This window comes from Myotis yumanensis, unplaced genomic scaffold (genome assembly GCF_028538775.1).
Source record: "Myotis yumanensis isolate MYYU_CA2020_CCGP unplaced genomic scaffold, mMyoYum1.0.hap1 SCAF_5, whole genome shotgun sequence".
In the NCBI taxonomy this organism is placed as follows: Eukaryota; Metazoa; Chordata; class Mammalia; order Chiroptera; family Vespertilionidae; genus Myotis; species Myotis yumanensis.
In genome coordinates this window covers 27961591-27978579 of record NW_027223756.1, presented here as the reverse complement: position 1 = coordinate 27978579, position 16989 = coordinate 27961591, and the positions used below count along the sequence as shown (strand labels likewise).

Below are 16989 nucleotides of genomic sequence, written 5' to 3'. Positions count from 1 at the left end.
GAGAATAACCCTTGAGAGAGAAAAATGTATGTGAGAACTTGTAGTATAAATTTGAGGACCATTCCTCTCTCCTAGCTCTCCTCTTAGAAAAAGGTACGTATCTTCTTGAACCTTAATGAAGCCAGTGGCTGAAAACTAACTATAGGAGGCAGATGTAGAGAGTGAGACAGATGTTTTCTTTAATGCCTGATACTGGAGAAGCCAGGAGGTATATGAGAACTTTTAGGTAGAAATAAAATATAAGAGAGATACAGGCATGGTTTAAAATAGAGGAGTTGCATTTAGCAAGTGAGAGAGGAAATAATGCAATATTATGAAAACCTAGTGTCCAAATAACTTCCTCATCAAGCTGCAGCTACTGGGCTGAAATCATCTAAGCAGGGCTTCTACAAGAACTAGATAAGCACGTCTTATTTCTCCAACTGGGTTAATTTTGCTACAGTTGAATATACTGTAATCAGAATCTGGCTCCCCTTCAACACTAAATATCCGATATCTCACTTTCCCTAATCTAATCTTTTTTGTACCTGCGAGTCACTGTCAATTCAAGGACGTTTGTGCCTAAATGAATGAAGTGTTGCAGAAGCCAGTGTATCCCTTCTTCCAGCTTTGTCTGGATCTACATTCTCAGAAGCTCTCAGGGCAGAGACATTCATGTCTGAGAAGCCAAGGCTAGAGCAAGGACTTGGAGTTGCATAGTCTACAGTGTGAACCCTGGCTCTGGCACATACTATAATGGCCTCGAAAAAGTTTTTAAGCCATGTCTCTACTTCTTCATCTGAAGATGGAATATTTATATAGTAATGAGTATTTATCTATCATTTAATTATACTATCAAGAGTAAGACTATGAATAAGAGACTTGGTAACTGCAACTGGTTACCAACTTAAAAAAAATTAAGGAGGAATGTTCTGAAATGTTATGCTAGACATGTTTAAAGCACCAGAAAGCAAAGTAAACCTTGCTTTCATACTGTTGAGATCTGGGTTCTCTGAGTCCTCATCTCTGAAGTTTCTAGAACTTGAAATTAAGACAGTGTGCCAATTTACACAAATGTACGATAATGGTATTATTACTTAATGTGTCCCTCACATTCCAAAGACAGAATAAGTATATGGTAGCCTAATTTCTCCCCTGACAGTTAACAACACAGCTACTGGTTCTTCTGTATGCTTAAAAAAAGAAAAAATACTAGGAAAAGATAAATCAACCCCAATCTTTAGTCTCAGTTTTCTAAAGAGAAATTCCTTTACATCTGTTTCACTTTTTCTCTAATATTAAAGAGATCCAACAAAAAGGCCCTTCTATATACTTACCTTTTGATGCTGCAGAAGCAAAGGGCCAGGATGGAGAAAGCATCAGATATTGGAGAAAAATGGAAGAAAAAAAAGGAATCACACATGGTTTGTTGTTACTGCAGACAGTAGGCCCAACCACCTGACCTATAAAGACTCTGCCCAACCCTCATCAATTATGTAGGTAGGTCTGGAGGTAGTACCTTAACAGCAGTGCCAGAATTGGTTCAAGAGCATCATCAAAATGGGGCCAGATTGAGCTGTCACCTTATCTCATATCCCCACAAGTTATAATGATATAAAATACCTACATGCAAAACAACTGGGGGTGGGGGGAGGGCGTGGAGAAATAGCAACCTACATACAACAGTTCTCTTTCACAAACCCAACATCCCCAAAACATAAAAACGTCTTATTTTCTTCCAAGTTGAAATCCCATCTCTCTTCAACCCTCACCCAGGGAAGGGAAAGGGATGGGAAACCCATTTATAGGATATTCTAAATACTACATTGGCCCTTTTTGCATGGATGAGGAAGGGACTCACTCTTGGTCTGCGCAGAGAAGGCATTGGTAAGTTTGGCGAAAAGTTCATTGTTCTCAAAGCGGTCCTCCTTCACCTTTGTCCAGAAGCAGTTCTGGGAAAGGTCCTCAGCGACAAACTGTGGATACAGGTAGGGTGTTAACAGTTACTAAGCTGAGTTCTGTACTTTTGATCCTAGAAAACTGATTAAGAAGCAAGAGGTGGCTGGTCGATTATGAGCACTGTCTATACCAGAATCAGATGGACCTGTGATACAGACAACAGCTCTGCTCTTCATGATGAAATCAGGAGATGATGCTTCCAGTGTGTTTATTGATGATTATTCAAGTTATGCTACATATCATCCTTCTAACCTCAAACCCACTAGTTTTAGAAGCATTAAGGCATTATTTCACATCTTCCCCTGTTCTACATCACATATTTTTTTAAAATATATTTTCTTTTATTTTTTCCAGAGAGGAAAGGAGAGGGATAGAGAGTTAGAAACATCAATGAGAGAGAAACATCGATCAGCTGCCTCTTGCACACCCCCTACTGGGGATGTGCCTTCAACCAAGGTACATGCCCTTGACCGGAATCGAACCTGGGACCCTTGAGTCCGCAGGCTGACGCTCTATCCACTGAGCCAAACCGGTTAGGGCTACATCACATATTTTCCCATCAATTTGGCTGACTGTGCCAAATTTGTTCTTTTTACAATCCCTAAACTCTATTTTAACTTGGTTTCTGGAAGAAAAAGGTTAACGCAAACACACAGTGGGAATAATACCAGACAATGCAAACATCCCCTGTGAACTCATTTACTGGAGGGTTGGAGGGAGTGGGGCTGTATCCACTAATCCATGACTTGAGATCAGCAAAATTATCAGTACCTTGTAGATTAGTGAAATGACTATTATCAAACTGTGTGTTACCCTGGCACTCAAATCCTCAGAGGCCAAAAATACTAACTTAAGTTTAGGTTTTGTAGCAGAGTTTGGGCTCAAAGAACTTTCCAAAGTGATGTCTAGCATATAGGAGATATCTAATACCTGCTGAATACACACATGCATGAGTGGCACTAAAGACAGAGAGATGTATGTGAGCCACAAGAAATGGAAGCCCAATCATGAACAAAGTACAAAGTAGGAAAGTGAAGTGGTTTCTGAAGATGTACTGATAAAGAAATGCACAGAAATTCTCACCTTGGACCAGTTTGGCCTCCGGAGCTGTACCTCTGGCTTATAAAGCTTCTTTGGGGTTAGTCCATATGGCAGAACTGGGGCTGCAGGAACTCCAAATCCAAAAGGGGGAGGTGGAGGCATACCCATTCCTGGTGGAGGTGGAGGAATGCCAGGGCCTCCAGGAAATGGAGGGGGTGGGGGGATTCCAGTACCACCAGGAAGAGGGGGAGGAGGAGGAGGAAGCATTCCTGGTCCACCAGGTAAGGGAGGAGGAGGTGGGGGGATGGCAGCACCCCCAGGCAAAGGAGGGGGTGGGGGGATGGCAGCACACCCTGGCAAAGGAGGGGGTGGGGGGATGGCAGCACACCCTGGCAAAGGAGGGGGTGGGGGGATGGCAGCACCCCCTGGCAAAGGAGGGGGTGGGGGGATGGCAGCACCCCCAGGCAAAGGAGGGGGTGGGGGGATGGCAGCAACCCCAGGCAAAGGAGGGGGTGGGGGGATGGCAGCACCCCCAGGCAAAGGAGGGGGTGGGGGGATGGCAGCACCCCCAGGCAAAGGAGGGGGTGGGGGGATGGCAGCACCCCCAGGCAAAGGAGGGGGAGGTGGTGGAGGAGGAATGGTGCCACCACCAGGAAGAGGAGGTGGGGGTGGAATAGCAGTGCCAGAGTCACCAGGCAGAGGAGGGGCAGGGGGAACAGTAGCACTGCTGGGAGGGGCTACAGCAGTAACTGCAGCGGAGAGAGAAGCCATTTCTTTCTTGGCATCTTCCAATTCCTTGGACAGCTTGGCAACCTAGAAAAACAACATCAATGAAAGTATACTTCTCACTCTACCTCAGGAACAACTGGAGTTTAAAGGGGCCTAAAAAATTACTTAACCCCACCTTCTCATTTCATACATGAAGGGTGTGAAAGGAGTTAGACATGAAATGATTCGCCTGGAGTCACATAACTATTTAGTGACAAGGTGAAATTAAAGTTCAGGTCTTCATGTTCTTAGCTCAGCATGCTTTGCATTAAAAAGGCAACTTCATGCCTGGCCAGTGCGGCTCAGTGGTTGAGCATCAACCTATGAACCAGGAGGTCATGGTTGATTCCGGTCAGGGCACATGCTTGGGTTGCAGGCTCAATTCCCAGTATGGGGCGTGCAAGAGGCAGTTGTTCAATGATTCTCTCTAATCATTGATGTTTCTATCTCTCTCTCCCTCTCCCTTACTCTCTAAAATCAATTAAAAAAAATATATATATATATACACACATATATATAGAATTAAAAAGGCAACTTCAACCTTTATGTTAAATTCTCCCTTTGATTAGAAAATGCAAAGACCAAGTAAATCAAATATTCTAGTTACATAATTAACACATGTGCTATACAGGTGATTATATAACTACATAATTGATCAAGTTATCAGATACCACAGATCATTCAAATATTTATAACTACAGAGAGAATGTGTAAGGATAAATCTGTCCAATCTGTCCAGAGATGACTAATAGGAGAAAATAAACAAAGATGAGAACAATTTATTTAGTTTCTACTTCTAAATTTATTAGAAGTGTATTATCTATTTCTGGGTAGTGCTGTGAATTATTTTATTCTATGTTGTTCTGTATTTTTCAAATTTTCTATCTTATGTATTACTAATCTCCAAAACAAAACAAACAAAAAAAGTAAAAGATTTTTAAAATATTCACTATCTAACTAGATTACCTACTAGTAGCTGAACCCTCCCTGGGAGTAAGATGACTCCTGCTCCAAGACAGACTCACCCTGAGGCTGCTGATGGCAGTTACAGGTCACTCTGCCTTCCCTGCTCAGTCATTACCTGTCCTGTGAGCTGAGACACCTCTGCTTCCAGGTCCTGTTTCTCGGTGGCAATCTGTTGCTTTTCAGAACCCAATGCATCCTTTTCTCCCTGAAGATCCTGGAGCTTCTGCTCGAAGTCACTTTCCATCTTTTTCATTTCCACCTGTAGCTCATGTCGGGCTGTTAACTCTACATCCAGCTAGAGGAGAAAGGAATCAGGCTCCCAGTAAGCTATCTCAGCAAGAAGCATAGCGCTATTCCCCATAATGTACTGTTTTGTGCCAATCTCTGATCCATAGAGCTCACTGACCCAGGGAATGCCTGGGAAAAAAAGAACACCATGATTCTGACCTGAAAATCATGGATAAAAGAGGGGGAACAAGAGACCATTTCCATAGTTTATCTATTTTTGGAGTTATAATTAAAAAACAAACACTTAAGATTTTAAAGACATTTAATCAGGACAGCCATGGCGTATAATCTCAGTAGTCTCTAGGATCAAAACCTATCAACCACAAAAGGAGTCTTTAACAATTGGAGAGAAAAAGAGAATTCAGATATATTCCAGTTCCTACTGTTCCAGGGGTAAGAGGCCCGAGATGACAAGTAAACCCAAGAGTGCTTTCAGTATTATATGAGTGCTGGCTGTCTTTCCTGTCCTGCCCAGGGGTCCAAAACTGTGCAAAGTCACACTAACTAGCTCCTCATGATCACATTCATATCCACTTGCTGTTGATAACTAGGAACTGTTAATTGTGTGCTGACTGCTTTCAAAACATCTCAGGATGTTTCACAGGTTAGAAATATCATAATCCTTAGAAAAAGAATGATACACCCAATTGTTTTATTCTCTCACACCCACCTTTTTTTCCAGCTCGGTAGCTTTGGCTTCAGATTTCTCTACCTTTGTTTTATCAATCATTTGATCTGAAAAGAAGAAGAGTCAGGAAGTAAAGCTCCCAATTCTCTTGTTTTCCCCATCACTGCCTAAGCCCTTCATTATAACCAGGGCAGTCTTTGGTCCTTCTGTTTATTTGTACTGCCCTTCTTAATGTTCTGCACTAAATAAAGAACCTTCAGTTAAGTTCAACATAACATTCCTTTGTGGCTGGTAAGGCCACCATGCTGAATGGCGTAAGAATGCCTACATGTCTTACTTATGAATTTCTGAAACCAGCCAGAGTCCTCGCTTACAGCTGAAGCCCCTTAAAAAGATAGGGTAGTGTGTGAGAAGGGGTTAAATTTTAAAATTATGTAGAAATAAACTTAAGGCCTATATATTTTTAACACAGATGTTGGTTAACACCTAAGAAAGGGACAACATGGAAATACCTGAGAACCAGAAAGATATCTTCTCTGAAATTTTCACTGGAAGATACAAAACGAAAGGCAGAAGCAATATTTTAAGGAACCAGATAGATGAATACACTTACCAATCAATCCCTCAATGTCAATCTGGAGGTGCCGGCACTTGAAGTCAGGATCAGCCCCATTCTTGTGCAAAACTATCTGAGAAATACATTCTTCAATCAACCTATAGTACTGCGGTCTATGGAAAAAATAAAAGGAAAACCACAATATAATTTTCAGAAGTATTCAGGATCAAAAAAAGGTAACTGCTTTGACAATAAAGGGACCTGAGGAAAGTGCTCTGGAAAAGACCTCTTCATAAAATTAACAGAAGTATGGCTGCCATCTAGGAAACCACTTCCACATCAGGTACCCCACCTACTTCAGAGAGTGAAACTTCTTGCCATCTACCTTCTAGTGCCAATCCTTTTCCATCTAAAAACTTGGGCTTGAGCCTTCCTGTCAATGGACAGTACTACTGCTAAATCTCTACTTTCAGACAACCTAAGAGAACTTTAAATTTACCCCCTTTTGCTATCATCTTCACTCCACACTACCGAAAAAGGAAGGACATTGTACCTTAGACATTGTGACTTCTTCCATAGTGATGCCTTTCAGTTGGATTAAAGGGACCCCTGACAACTCTCTTTATATCTATGACTAAAAATGAAACCTAATTCTTGCCTTTTCTTTTTCCCTTTACAGACAATCTTTGAACTTAAGGATTTTGTTCTTTCCACTTAGGCTTAAATTCAAAACTTCCCACAGGTGTACCATTTTACCTGGCCTCGTAGTCATTTCGGACCAAGAGTAGGTGCTGCAGAATGGACAGGAAGTGTGGCTCTGCCTTTGAGTCCTTCACCGTGTTTAAGAGAAATTGGAAGACCTCATTGAAATCAGTGGGAAAGAGGAAGAAGCTAAGGAAAGCATATATTTAGATACTATGAGAGGTGGCTTACCTAACTCTCAGGAAAAGTAGCAAGATGCTCTTCTATTCTAACAGCTGTTCTTCCTGTAATTATTGTCTGAAACTTTAAGCTCTATAAACTTCCTTTAACAAAGGGACCAATGATTTGGTGGTACAATACAGAGATAGAGGATTGCTAGTATTTGGCTTGAAGATCAATCAGAAACTAAAAGATAACTGTCTCAAAGTCACTTGTGGTAAATATCAATAGGGAACCAAATTACTGCCTCCATCAGTTTCAGGAACACATACAAGAAAGCAAATTATAACCCTACTCCCTGACTTGTATGTATTCTCTAAAACCAACTCTACATTTTAGTAAGTTAAGCTATCACGTTCTAGGAGGTCTATACTAATTCCGAGGGCTGCTTCCATGCTAAACAACCCTCTGATCACCTTTCCTAACTTTCCTGGTCTGTGCTGAGGTAAATAAATCCAATAGAAATCAAAGACACCTGCCTTATCTACCAAGAAGACATGCATGCTGATGTCATCACCCCCACACCATTCCATGAAAGTATCTACAACTGAATGTTTCCTATCTTGAACCCAGTCAGTTAAAGGATATTCCATCTCCATTCGAATGTCATCCAGCCGTCCCCTCAGGTCATAGGAATCTTCATCCCCTTGCTCATCAAACACAGTTAGTTGCACTCTCATATCATCATTTTCAATCTTCCGAAGACCCTGTCCACAACAAAAACAGAAGTCAGAGAACCCAGAAGTGTCCTATGTTGACTGAAAACCCAAGCCTTTCAACCTGGTTTTTAAATTGAAAACCCAAGTTATCCCTGGGATGACTGAGCTGTAAGAGCAGGAAGGAATCAGTCCAGCCTTTGTAATGAAGGGCTGCATCTCACCTGCAACACTTGATGCAGCCCCAAGCGCATCAGTTCACTTCGGATGTGAACTCGGAAGTCAAGTTCTTCAGCTGGTGTGATGAGAGCATTGATTAGCTGTAGGCATCCCACCTAAAATTAAAAAATTCAGCAGCTATGTCAGTGTAAACTCCTAAATATAAAGATTTCAATCTTGTTACATGCAACCTAAAATACAACCTAAAAAATGCTACAAGAATGACTTTTTGCTGGAGCAATACGACCTGGTTTGAGCACAGGTCTGGAGAGCTCAGAGGTCTAAATAATTCCAAGGATTTAATGGTATACTTTGCTCTAGGCCTTGGTTTTCCTAATTTGTGAATAGATATATTTTCCCCATTTCATAATGAGGGACAGTTCTTTCTCTGTCTGCTTGGAGAGAAGGATAATCATTTTCCTTTCCTAACAAATTATAAAATATAAAATATATAGTTGGGAACCATTCCATGTGCTCTATTAAAAGGTCAAATGAACTTAAGTCTTTCCATGTAGAATTCTACTCTTGGGCCCAGTTTCAGGGGATATACATGCCTTGAGTGCAATGGAGGTCTCACTTTTTAATCCATCCAGCAGTGGCTGGAAACGTTCCACCTCATCCATCTCAGCTCTTTCTGTCATGGCTTCCAAAACCCTTTCATTCCTGCCCAGGAGAAAAGAAAGGGAGAGAATTGCCCAGGTGCTCTGACACAGACACACATAGCAAGTAGATTATGCAGGGACATAGATCAGTTAGGAAATGGAACATTATCAGTGTTCTGGATTTCTCACATTATTCTCCTCATCACCTAGAACAGGAGCCAGAATGTGCTGAAAGCTAAGGATGATCTCTTCAGAAAAATGTACCTTAAAACCCATCCCTAGACTCCTACCTATAATTAAGACCCCTGTTCTATGGAATATAAATTGGTACAACTTTTGGAGGGGCATTAATAATACCAATTTTGAATGCACATAACATTTGCCCTATGTGTAGAAATCTATCGAACATAAATGAATAAATGTGAAAGAATAGATGTACAACAGGGGTGGGGGCCTTTTCTCTGCCAAGGGCCATTTGTATATTTATAACATCATTCTCGGGCCATACAAAATCATCAACTTAAAAATTAGCCTGCTGCCGAAACCGGTTTGGCTCAGTGGATAGAGTGTCGGCCTGCGGACTGAAGGGTCCCAGGTTCGATTCCGGTCAAGGGCATGTACCTGGGTTGCGGGCACATCCCCAGTAGGAGATGTGCAGGAGGCAGCTGATCGATGTTTCTCTCTCATCGATGTTTCCAACTCTCTATCTCTCTCCCTTCCCCTCTGTAAAAAATCAATAAAATATATTTTTAAAAAAATTAGCCTGCTATTTTGGTCAAACATTTAATTAACTCACCCCTAATGCCTTGGCAGCACCAGACTAAATAATTTCACAGGCCTTATACGGCCCGCTGGACATTCCCCACCCCTGATGTACGAGGGTGCTCATTATAGAATCATTTGCAACATTAAAAATTCTTATCACCTAGAGCAAGAGCCAGGTATGCTTTAAAAGATGAAAAAATTGTTAAATAAATTATGCAACATACAGAATATGGAATGTTAAATAGCCAGGAAAGATATCAATAAATGTTGACATAAAAGAATGTCTAAAATCTCCTGTTAAATAAAAAGAAACAAGCTGAAAAAAATTAATGGTATGATTTAGCTTTTGTAAACACCTCCACAAAAAATAAAAATCTATATTATACATGAAATCGGTTTTGTAGGCAAAAGCCATTTTTTCTTAGTTCTAGAATACCATCTTTTGGAGTGGTATAAGATATCTTAGAATCTAGGAAATGCAATATATTTTTCTGTGCTAGAAAAAGATATATGAGACAGTATCAAGTCATTAACAGTGGTTATCTCTGCAGAATAGGATTTGCCAAAGGCATAAGGTTGGTAAATTTTATTTTATATATTTCTGTGTTGTTTGGACTTTAAAAATAATATTGTGTTGCTTCTGATCTTTTTAAAAAAAAAATGGAAAAAGAAACCCTTGTCCCTAGACAACACAGATGGAGATCTGGGAGCTATTTGACTATAACCAGTGGTACATTCAGGATAGCCCCCTTCACTTAACAATCTTCCTTAAATATTAAGATTCACGGTGTTCATGTCTGAGAAAAAATACATATTTAAAACCAAGTGGCCACCCAAGCAACTCAATTTTCCTCTAGACTAGGGAAGATGGTAAAAAAGAGAATGGAGAAGAGAAATAATTCACCACATACATGTCCTCTGGCTGTGGTAGGATACAAAGAGCAGAAAGCAGCTTAGCTGCATCAATCATCATGTTGGGAACAGCAGGATCCATGGCTCTGACCAGCAGCAGGATTCCTTCTTCCGTCTCCAACATGGTCTTGATTCCAAACTGGTACAACAAGAACAGAGAAGGGAGGCTTAAAGATGACAGCATCTAACACAGGACATATTTAGGAGTCATTATGGTATTTCCCTCCAAAATTCATACATTGAAGTTTTAACTCCCAGTTACAACAAGGTCATATAAGAATAGGGTGGAGTCCTAAATCCAATGACTTGTCCTTATAAAAAAGGGAAATGTGGACATAAACATGCACACAAGGAGAATGCCATGTGAACATGAAGGCAGAGGTTGGGGAGATGCATCTACAAGTTGAGGAATGCCAGATGCTGCCAGCAAGCCACTAGAAGCTAGGAGAAAGGCAGGGAACATATCTCCCTCACAGTCTTCAGAAGGAACCAACCCTGCCAACACCTTGATCTTGGACTTCTAGTCTCCAAACTGTGAGACAATAAATTTCTGTTGTTTAAGACACCCAATTTGTAGTACTTTGTTACAGCAGCCCTAGCAAACTAATATAGGGGTAGAATACTTTCCCCAATGGAGCCAAACAGAAATTAGCATGGCAAAGTAATTTTCTAGTAGATTCACAACAGACTTCTATGTCTTCCAAGAGTTAAAATCTTGGATTTTTATGTTTCTTTTTAATGCCCCCCCCCCAACCCAATGGAATAAGTTAATTATAACAAAATTAAACAGTGAGGAAGATAGATTTGTACTCAGGAACAAATAACCATGGGCTCCCTGGTTTTAAATACAAAAGAAATGAAGGAAAGGGAAGGGAAGAGAAAGGGAAAGGGAAAGGGGAAGGGGAAGGGGAAGGGGAAGGAGGAAAGTAGGGAGGAAGGGAGGGAGGGAGAGAGAGGGAGGGAGATTTTAACAGTATGACTGTCTGGAAAAACAAACCCAAACATAAACCTTTAAAAAATAATGACTATAAGTCAGGAAATTTAAGAATTAGCAAAAGAAAACTATAAAAAGAAAAAAAATGACCTTACTCTCTGAAACACATTACAACTGGGGGGAAAGGGTCCAAAGAAGCATGTATATGTGGCAATCAAAAGTCATAATACTAAAAGGGAAAGCTAGAAATCTTGAACTTCATATTCCTAAGTCCTTTTTGGAGTTTGCCAATAGAAGAGAAAGAATAGGGGTCATGATGGGGTTGCAACGGGGGGAAATCTCACCTTGTTGTTCATAAAAGCTTTTAAGCAGCGAATGATCTCATGCTTGTTACGGCTATCATAGTTCCTGCGTGTAGAAAACATAATCACTGAAGTCCCCTTATTCTATACCCCTCTCCCATTTGACTTTTCAGTCTTACAAACAAGGGTCTAAGGAACATCCCCAACTAGTATCTGAGTAAATTCTAGCCCATGGCACTTTGCTGTGAAACACTGGCAAAAACAGGTAGCTAAAGATTAACCTTTGGTTAATCCTCTCAAAATCCAAAATTTAGTATTACATAAAAATCTTCCCATTAATTGCCTCTAAGCTCCAAAGTACTAAATTCTATCAGGATAATATTCCATCTATTACTACTTAAAGTTTGTATTCAGGAGGTATAGGCCCTGTGTCTTGTTTTTGAAAGATTCCAGGAAGTAAAGAAGTTGCTTTGGATCAGGCTGGCTTCAAGGAAAGCTAAGACACTCTAAGGTATCCCTAGGATTATTCTAACCCTGAAGACTGTCATAAAGCTAGTTCTGAACTGATGAAGTGCATTGTAAGACTTCCAGATTAGATATGACCCAGATCAGATCACAGGGGAGCTCTAGACTAAATCAGACCCGATTTCCAGATGAGATAAGAACCTAGGCTGAGACTCATAATCTTATGTGGTATATATCCTGTGTTATTCACCAGGAAATTTAAGTTTCTCCTCCTTTTCCTGTATCTATAATCATCATTCTTCCTCTAGTCACCCCTATGATAAACCCCATTCTCAGCTAACAGCATATTCCCCTAGTCCAGTGGTCAGCAAACTCATTAGTCAACAGAGCCAAATATCAACAGTACGATTGAAATTTCTTTTGAGAGCCAAATTTTTTAAACTTAAAATATATAGGTAGGTACATTGTTATTAACTTAATTAGTGTACTCCTCAGCTGGCCTTTGCTAAAAACGTCCTCAATCTGATTGAGGTACATTCGCTGAGGTCAACCCTTTCCAACTCTCCCATCCACACTTGTCTTGTATACTTGTTTCGTCTATCTCCTTTCCGAAAACTGACTTCTGCACATGGGCCACGAAGTTTCAATCGCATTGTACGTGCGCACCCACACGTGGTATTTTGTGGAAGAGCCACACTCGAGGGGCCAAAGAGCCGCATGTGACTTGCGAGCCGCGGTTTGCTGACCACTGCCCTAGTCCATAACTTTACATTTAACTGCTGTTTTCTCCTTTAAAGCAAATAGCCAAGTCCCCTACCACTCTCTACCTAGAAGATGTCAAAACTTGGAAGTCCTTACCCAGCAGTCTCCTCTTTCTCATCATGGAGTCGTTTAAGGATGTCCAGCAAGGAGGCCAGGCCCTCAGCACCAAATGTTTGCACCCAGCTGTAAGGAACAGACATAGACAATGCAATATTAAATCACATCAATAAATTCATCGGTACAAAAACAAAGTTTATCCTGGCAACTCCTTATTCCCTATCTAGAACATTTTCATACTTCCCTGACTCTATTCATCATCAGTCCCCACCAGTGAACTCTAACCCTGAGCTCTTACTCCTGATACCACCTCAAAATCTCACCTGACAGGGTTGTTGTTGAGGGAGACACGAAGGGACTCCAGGCAGCTGAGCAGAGACATATCCCGCAAGCCTGACCTCAACTCCTGAATGTACATCATGGGAGACCGAGAGCTCTCCTTTTGGCTCATGCCCTAGACAGGAGCATAGAGAGAGATTAGTAAACCCTGGACCCAGTCATAAACTGGACTAGTATTAGTCAATACAGTTTAAATAATATCAAGGCAGATACCCATCATACATACCATCAAACTAGGTGAGACTCAGAATTTCCCATCCCATTCCCCATATACACTTCATGAAAATTGAATCAGACAAAAAGTATGTGAGATTGATAACTTAAGTGAAAGCACAAAACAAGTAGGCTTGTATAACAGAATGAAACAGAACTGATACAGACATAAAATGTTTTAGGAAATTGGCAAAACAAACAGGACCAAGATAAGGGCAAAGTGTGTCATGGGGTACCTGCCCCAGAACTCACAGCCTTGGAGGTGTGCAAGTATTGGGACACCATCTCCCTCTTGATAATAATGTCCTTCTCTCTCAAAGGTTGCTGTTTCTCCTCATTCAGGTTCATATCCACCTAGTAGAGGAAAAAGGGAAAAAACAAAATTGCCTCAACTTCCTTACAAGTTTTCAGTGTTTAATATTTTATATACTTAGTGAAGAGTTGAACACATTAAATGCTTATTGAATAAATTTTCCTGATCCCTAGAGATTTCAGCCATTACAGATGATGAACATTCCTCAGGGACAGATGTGGTTAATATTTTAGTATAAATCCTTGTAGACATTTTTATACATACTAGAGGCCAATGCACGAAATTCGTGGAAGGGGCTCGGTCCCCACCTACGCTGCGGTGCCGGCACCGCAGAAGCCGCTTCTACCTCAGCCCTTGCCTGCCGAGGCAACAGCCCCAGCTTCGTCCGGAAGGTCATCCGGAAGGACATCTGGTCTAATTAGCATATTATGCTTTTATTATTATAGATACACTTAACATTTTCCTAATAAAAATGGACTCAATATTAAATGAAAATTTTATTTGTACTATATTGAATGAAAAGCACACGTTTTTTGCACTATGGATGGACCTTAATAATCTCTTAGACTGAAGTACTGAGTGACTGACATCATTCAAACAACAGCAAAATCGACACCAGCCAATTCTACAGCACTAGGGCCTAAACACCCATTATCCCCACTTCACACAGTCCACTGGAAACTGTGAAAAAGCCCCTCAACAGACATAACCTGCAATGTGTTATGGGAGAAAGGCTCTACTTGAGCCTATGACATGTATGACATGTATGAGCCTATGTGTCTGAGCCCAGCATCTCAGTGAACACAAGTTTAACCCTAAAAAGTCCAGAATATTATTTGAAATGAGGCAAACACAGGGGAACAATAGATATAATCTGTTTTTTCTTGGTGTGTTTGTGTGTGTGTGAAGGGGGCGGGTCACTGCTCCCAAACAGCAGTATTAATTTGACATTTTCTGACTCAATTCCTGGTGCTTTCCCCCTCATTTTACAGCTAAATTGAACATAGAAGTTGCCAACTGCTGGCCTTCACATTGAATCAGACCCAAAAATAAAGTATGTTTTGCTTGACTAGCTCAACATTTTAAATTTGGGAAACTTCAAATAAAAATATGAATTTCTAGTATCAAATTTCAGATTGTATGAGAAACTCTAAAAGTCAAACTGTTTCTATAGAAAAACCTATAGATTAAATGAAACTTAAGGGGATATTAAGTATAATGGACCTTCTATGGAATTGTGATTTGATTTAAAAAAGTATTTTTTTAAATGACCTAATTGGGGAATTCTGGATGTTAGCTATGATATTTGATGCTATTAAAGAATTATTGTGGTGGGGGTTTTTATTACAAATTTCTAGCTTCTTCTAAAAATAGAATATCTGCCACTACTGCACCAGTATTCCCAACTGGAATGCTACAAAACCTATAGGACCTAACAAAAATGCCAAAAGTCTTTCTTCATTTTACCACAGTCCTCATTTTTATCATCTTCTATTAACTTATTTATGCTAAGTTAAATACATTTAAGTTTGTAATCCAGCAAGGAGACTGTCTCAATAGATCACACTCAGACTCTTAATGTACTTGGATTACTAAGAGATGAACTAAAAGCTTCAGTGAAAAATAATAGTAGTACAGGTTGAGTATTTACTATAAACCAGGTCCTATCTTAAGGATTTTAAGCTCACGCTTTTAATTAAGTGAGGCCTGCACTAGTCTCTATTTGAATCTGAGATCATATATCCAGGCATTATACGAGTTGTATGAAATCTTAAAAGCACGTACTCAAAACTTTCCCAGACTTATCACTAATGGACATTCACTGAGTGTCCTCCCCACTCAGTGTTCCTCACTAAGAACAGCAAAGTAAGCCACATCCATGTATATGTCATTACTTAACTGACTTCAGTCACAGCCTTTAAAGGTCTTCTTAGTGAATATAGCATCAGAATTCTCTTTCTAGATTCACCATTGAATAGAAGACCTTGGGCAAATGATGCCTTTCCATCCCTCAGTCTCTTCTTCGTACAGAGTTCGCTGTGAATGTTTCAACACTTCATCTACTCTGGCTAACCCAAGTCTCTACACTACCACAGGAACTGACCCACTCCCCCTAGGTCTTTGTGGCTAAAGTGTTGCTGGGCAGAAATACATTAACAAGGTGGTCAGTGATCAGACATTTCCAAGCCTAACTCACAGATTCAAATCATATATTTAGTCCCTTCATTAATGGAACTGCTAGTAATTAGGGCTAGTTAGAGGGAATGTGCACCAAAAAAGGGCCCACTATGCCCAAATGCATTATCAGAAAGAAACAACATTTTGGGATGGGAAACTTACCAGCATCTGTTCAAAAAGTATTAAAACTTGCTCATCTGAAATATCTTGCAATGACTGTGCTGAGGGATCATCCCCGTATGATGAATTTCTATGAGAAGAACTGGGCTTTTCCTTCTCCTTCTTAATTCTCATGCTGGTAAATCTCTCCAGCTGAGAAAGAGAAAAAAGTATTAGCAGCGATCCATTTTCACATATACATTAAATAGCCTCTTCTACATACATGATTCCTCTGGTTTGTGATTAGTCCAAGATTCTTCTGGCATTAATAAAACAGCTTTCTTCATATCTAATATCTAATTTAGTATACTGTACTCTCATCTTTACACAAAAATAAAAGGACTGGAGTATTAAGATTTGGAACCTCTCTAAAAAGAGAAAACTTTGTTCTTGAGCTCCCTTGCCATTTCTAGTAGCACAGAATTGAAAGCATTTCATGTACTGAGCTATCTCAATTAAATGCCCTTTGTTTCCCTCTAGCTATCCAATAATAAATCTGGCAAAGCCCTCAGAGGATCTTTCCCTTCCAGAGGTAACCATGACCACAGATTTTAATAGATGTAAGTCACAGAGAATAAATGAGACTTAAAACAGGAGTGGGGAATGTTCAACCTGAGGGCCATATAAAGCCCTCGAAATAATTTGGTCTGGCCCTGCACCAAGGCATTAGGGGTGAGTTAATTAAATGTCTGACCAAACACAGCAGGCTAATTTTTAAGTTGATAATTTTGTATGGTCCAAGAATGATGTTATAAATATCCATACGGCCCTTAGCAGAAAAAAGGTCCCCCACCCCTGCCTTAAAACCAGAAACCATTCCTTTTTCTTTCTTCTGTACATGCCATAGCACTTGTTTTATGTAGGCAGCAAAAGTTCAATACATATTCTTCAAAATCCCCTTGCAAAGAATGCTATGTAATTCAGGGGTATATATGCCATCTTTCTGCCAACAAAATGCTCATGAACCACTCCTCAAACCTCAAGTAGAATTGCTCAAATAAAAAAGT

The 16989-nt window shown here is 40.2% G+C and overlaps 1 protein-coding gene across 3 annotated transcripts in view; it reads right to left on the bottom strand.

Annotated features, from left to right (window-relative positions):
- DIAPH1 (diaphanous related formin 1) overlaps positions 1 to 16989 on the bottom strand; it is an 82801-nt gene that overhangs the window by 40440 nt on the left and 25372 nt on the right. For all 3 annotated transcript variants that reach the window (XM_070414804.1, XM_070414803.1, XM_070414802.1), the window contains 16 exons: positions 15986 to 16135; positions 13585 to 13686; positions 13104 to 13234; positions 12820 to 12906; positions 11539 to 11602; positions 10260 to 10399; positions 8536 to 8644; positions 7987 to 8097; positions 7695 to 7813; positions 6942 to 7058; positions 6243 to 6358; positions 5672 to 5736; positions 4829 to 5008; positions 3022 to 3792; positions 1841 to 1955; positions 1317 to 1325 (listed from right to left, as the gene is read on the bottom strand). In XM_070414804.1, coding sequence (XP_070270905.1) covers positions 1317 to 1325; positions 1841 to 1955; positions 3022 to 3792; positions 4829 to 5008; positions 5672 to 5736; positions 6243 to 6358; positions 6942 to 7058; positions 7695 to 7813; positions 7987 to 8097; positions 8536 to 8644; positions 10260 to 10399; positions 11539 to 11602; positions 12820 to 12906; positions 13104 to 13234; positions 13585 to 13686; positions 15986 to 16135 — 2386 coding nt within the window. The remainder of the gene's footprint in view (positions 1 to 1316; positions 1326 to 1840; positions 1956 to 3021; positions 3793 to 4828; positions 5009 to 5671; positions 5737 to 6242; positions 6359 to 6941; positions 7059 to 7694; positions 7814 to 7986; positions 8098 to 8535; positions 8645 to 10259; positions 10400 to 11538; positions 11603 to 12819; positions 12907 to 13103; positions 13235 to 13584; positions 13687 to 15985; positions 16136 to 16989) is intronic.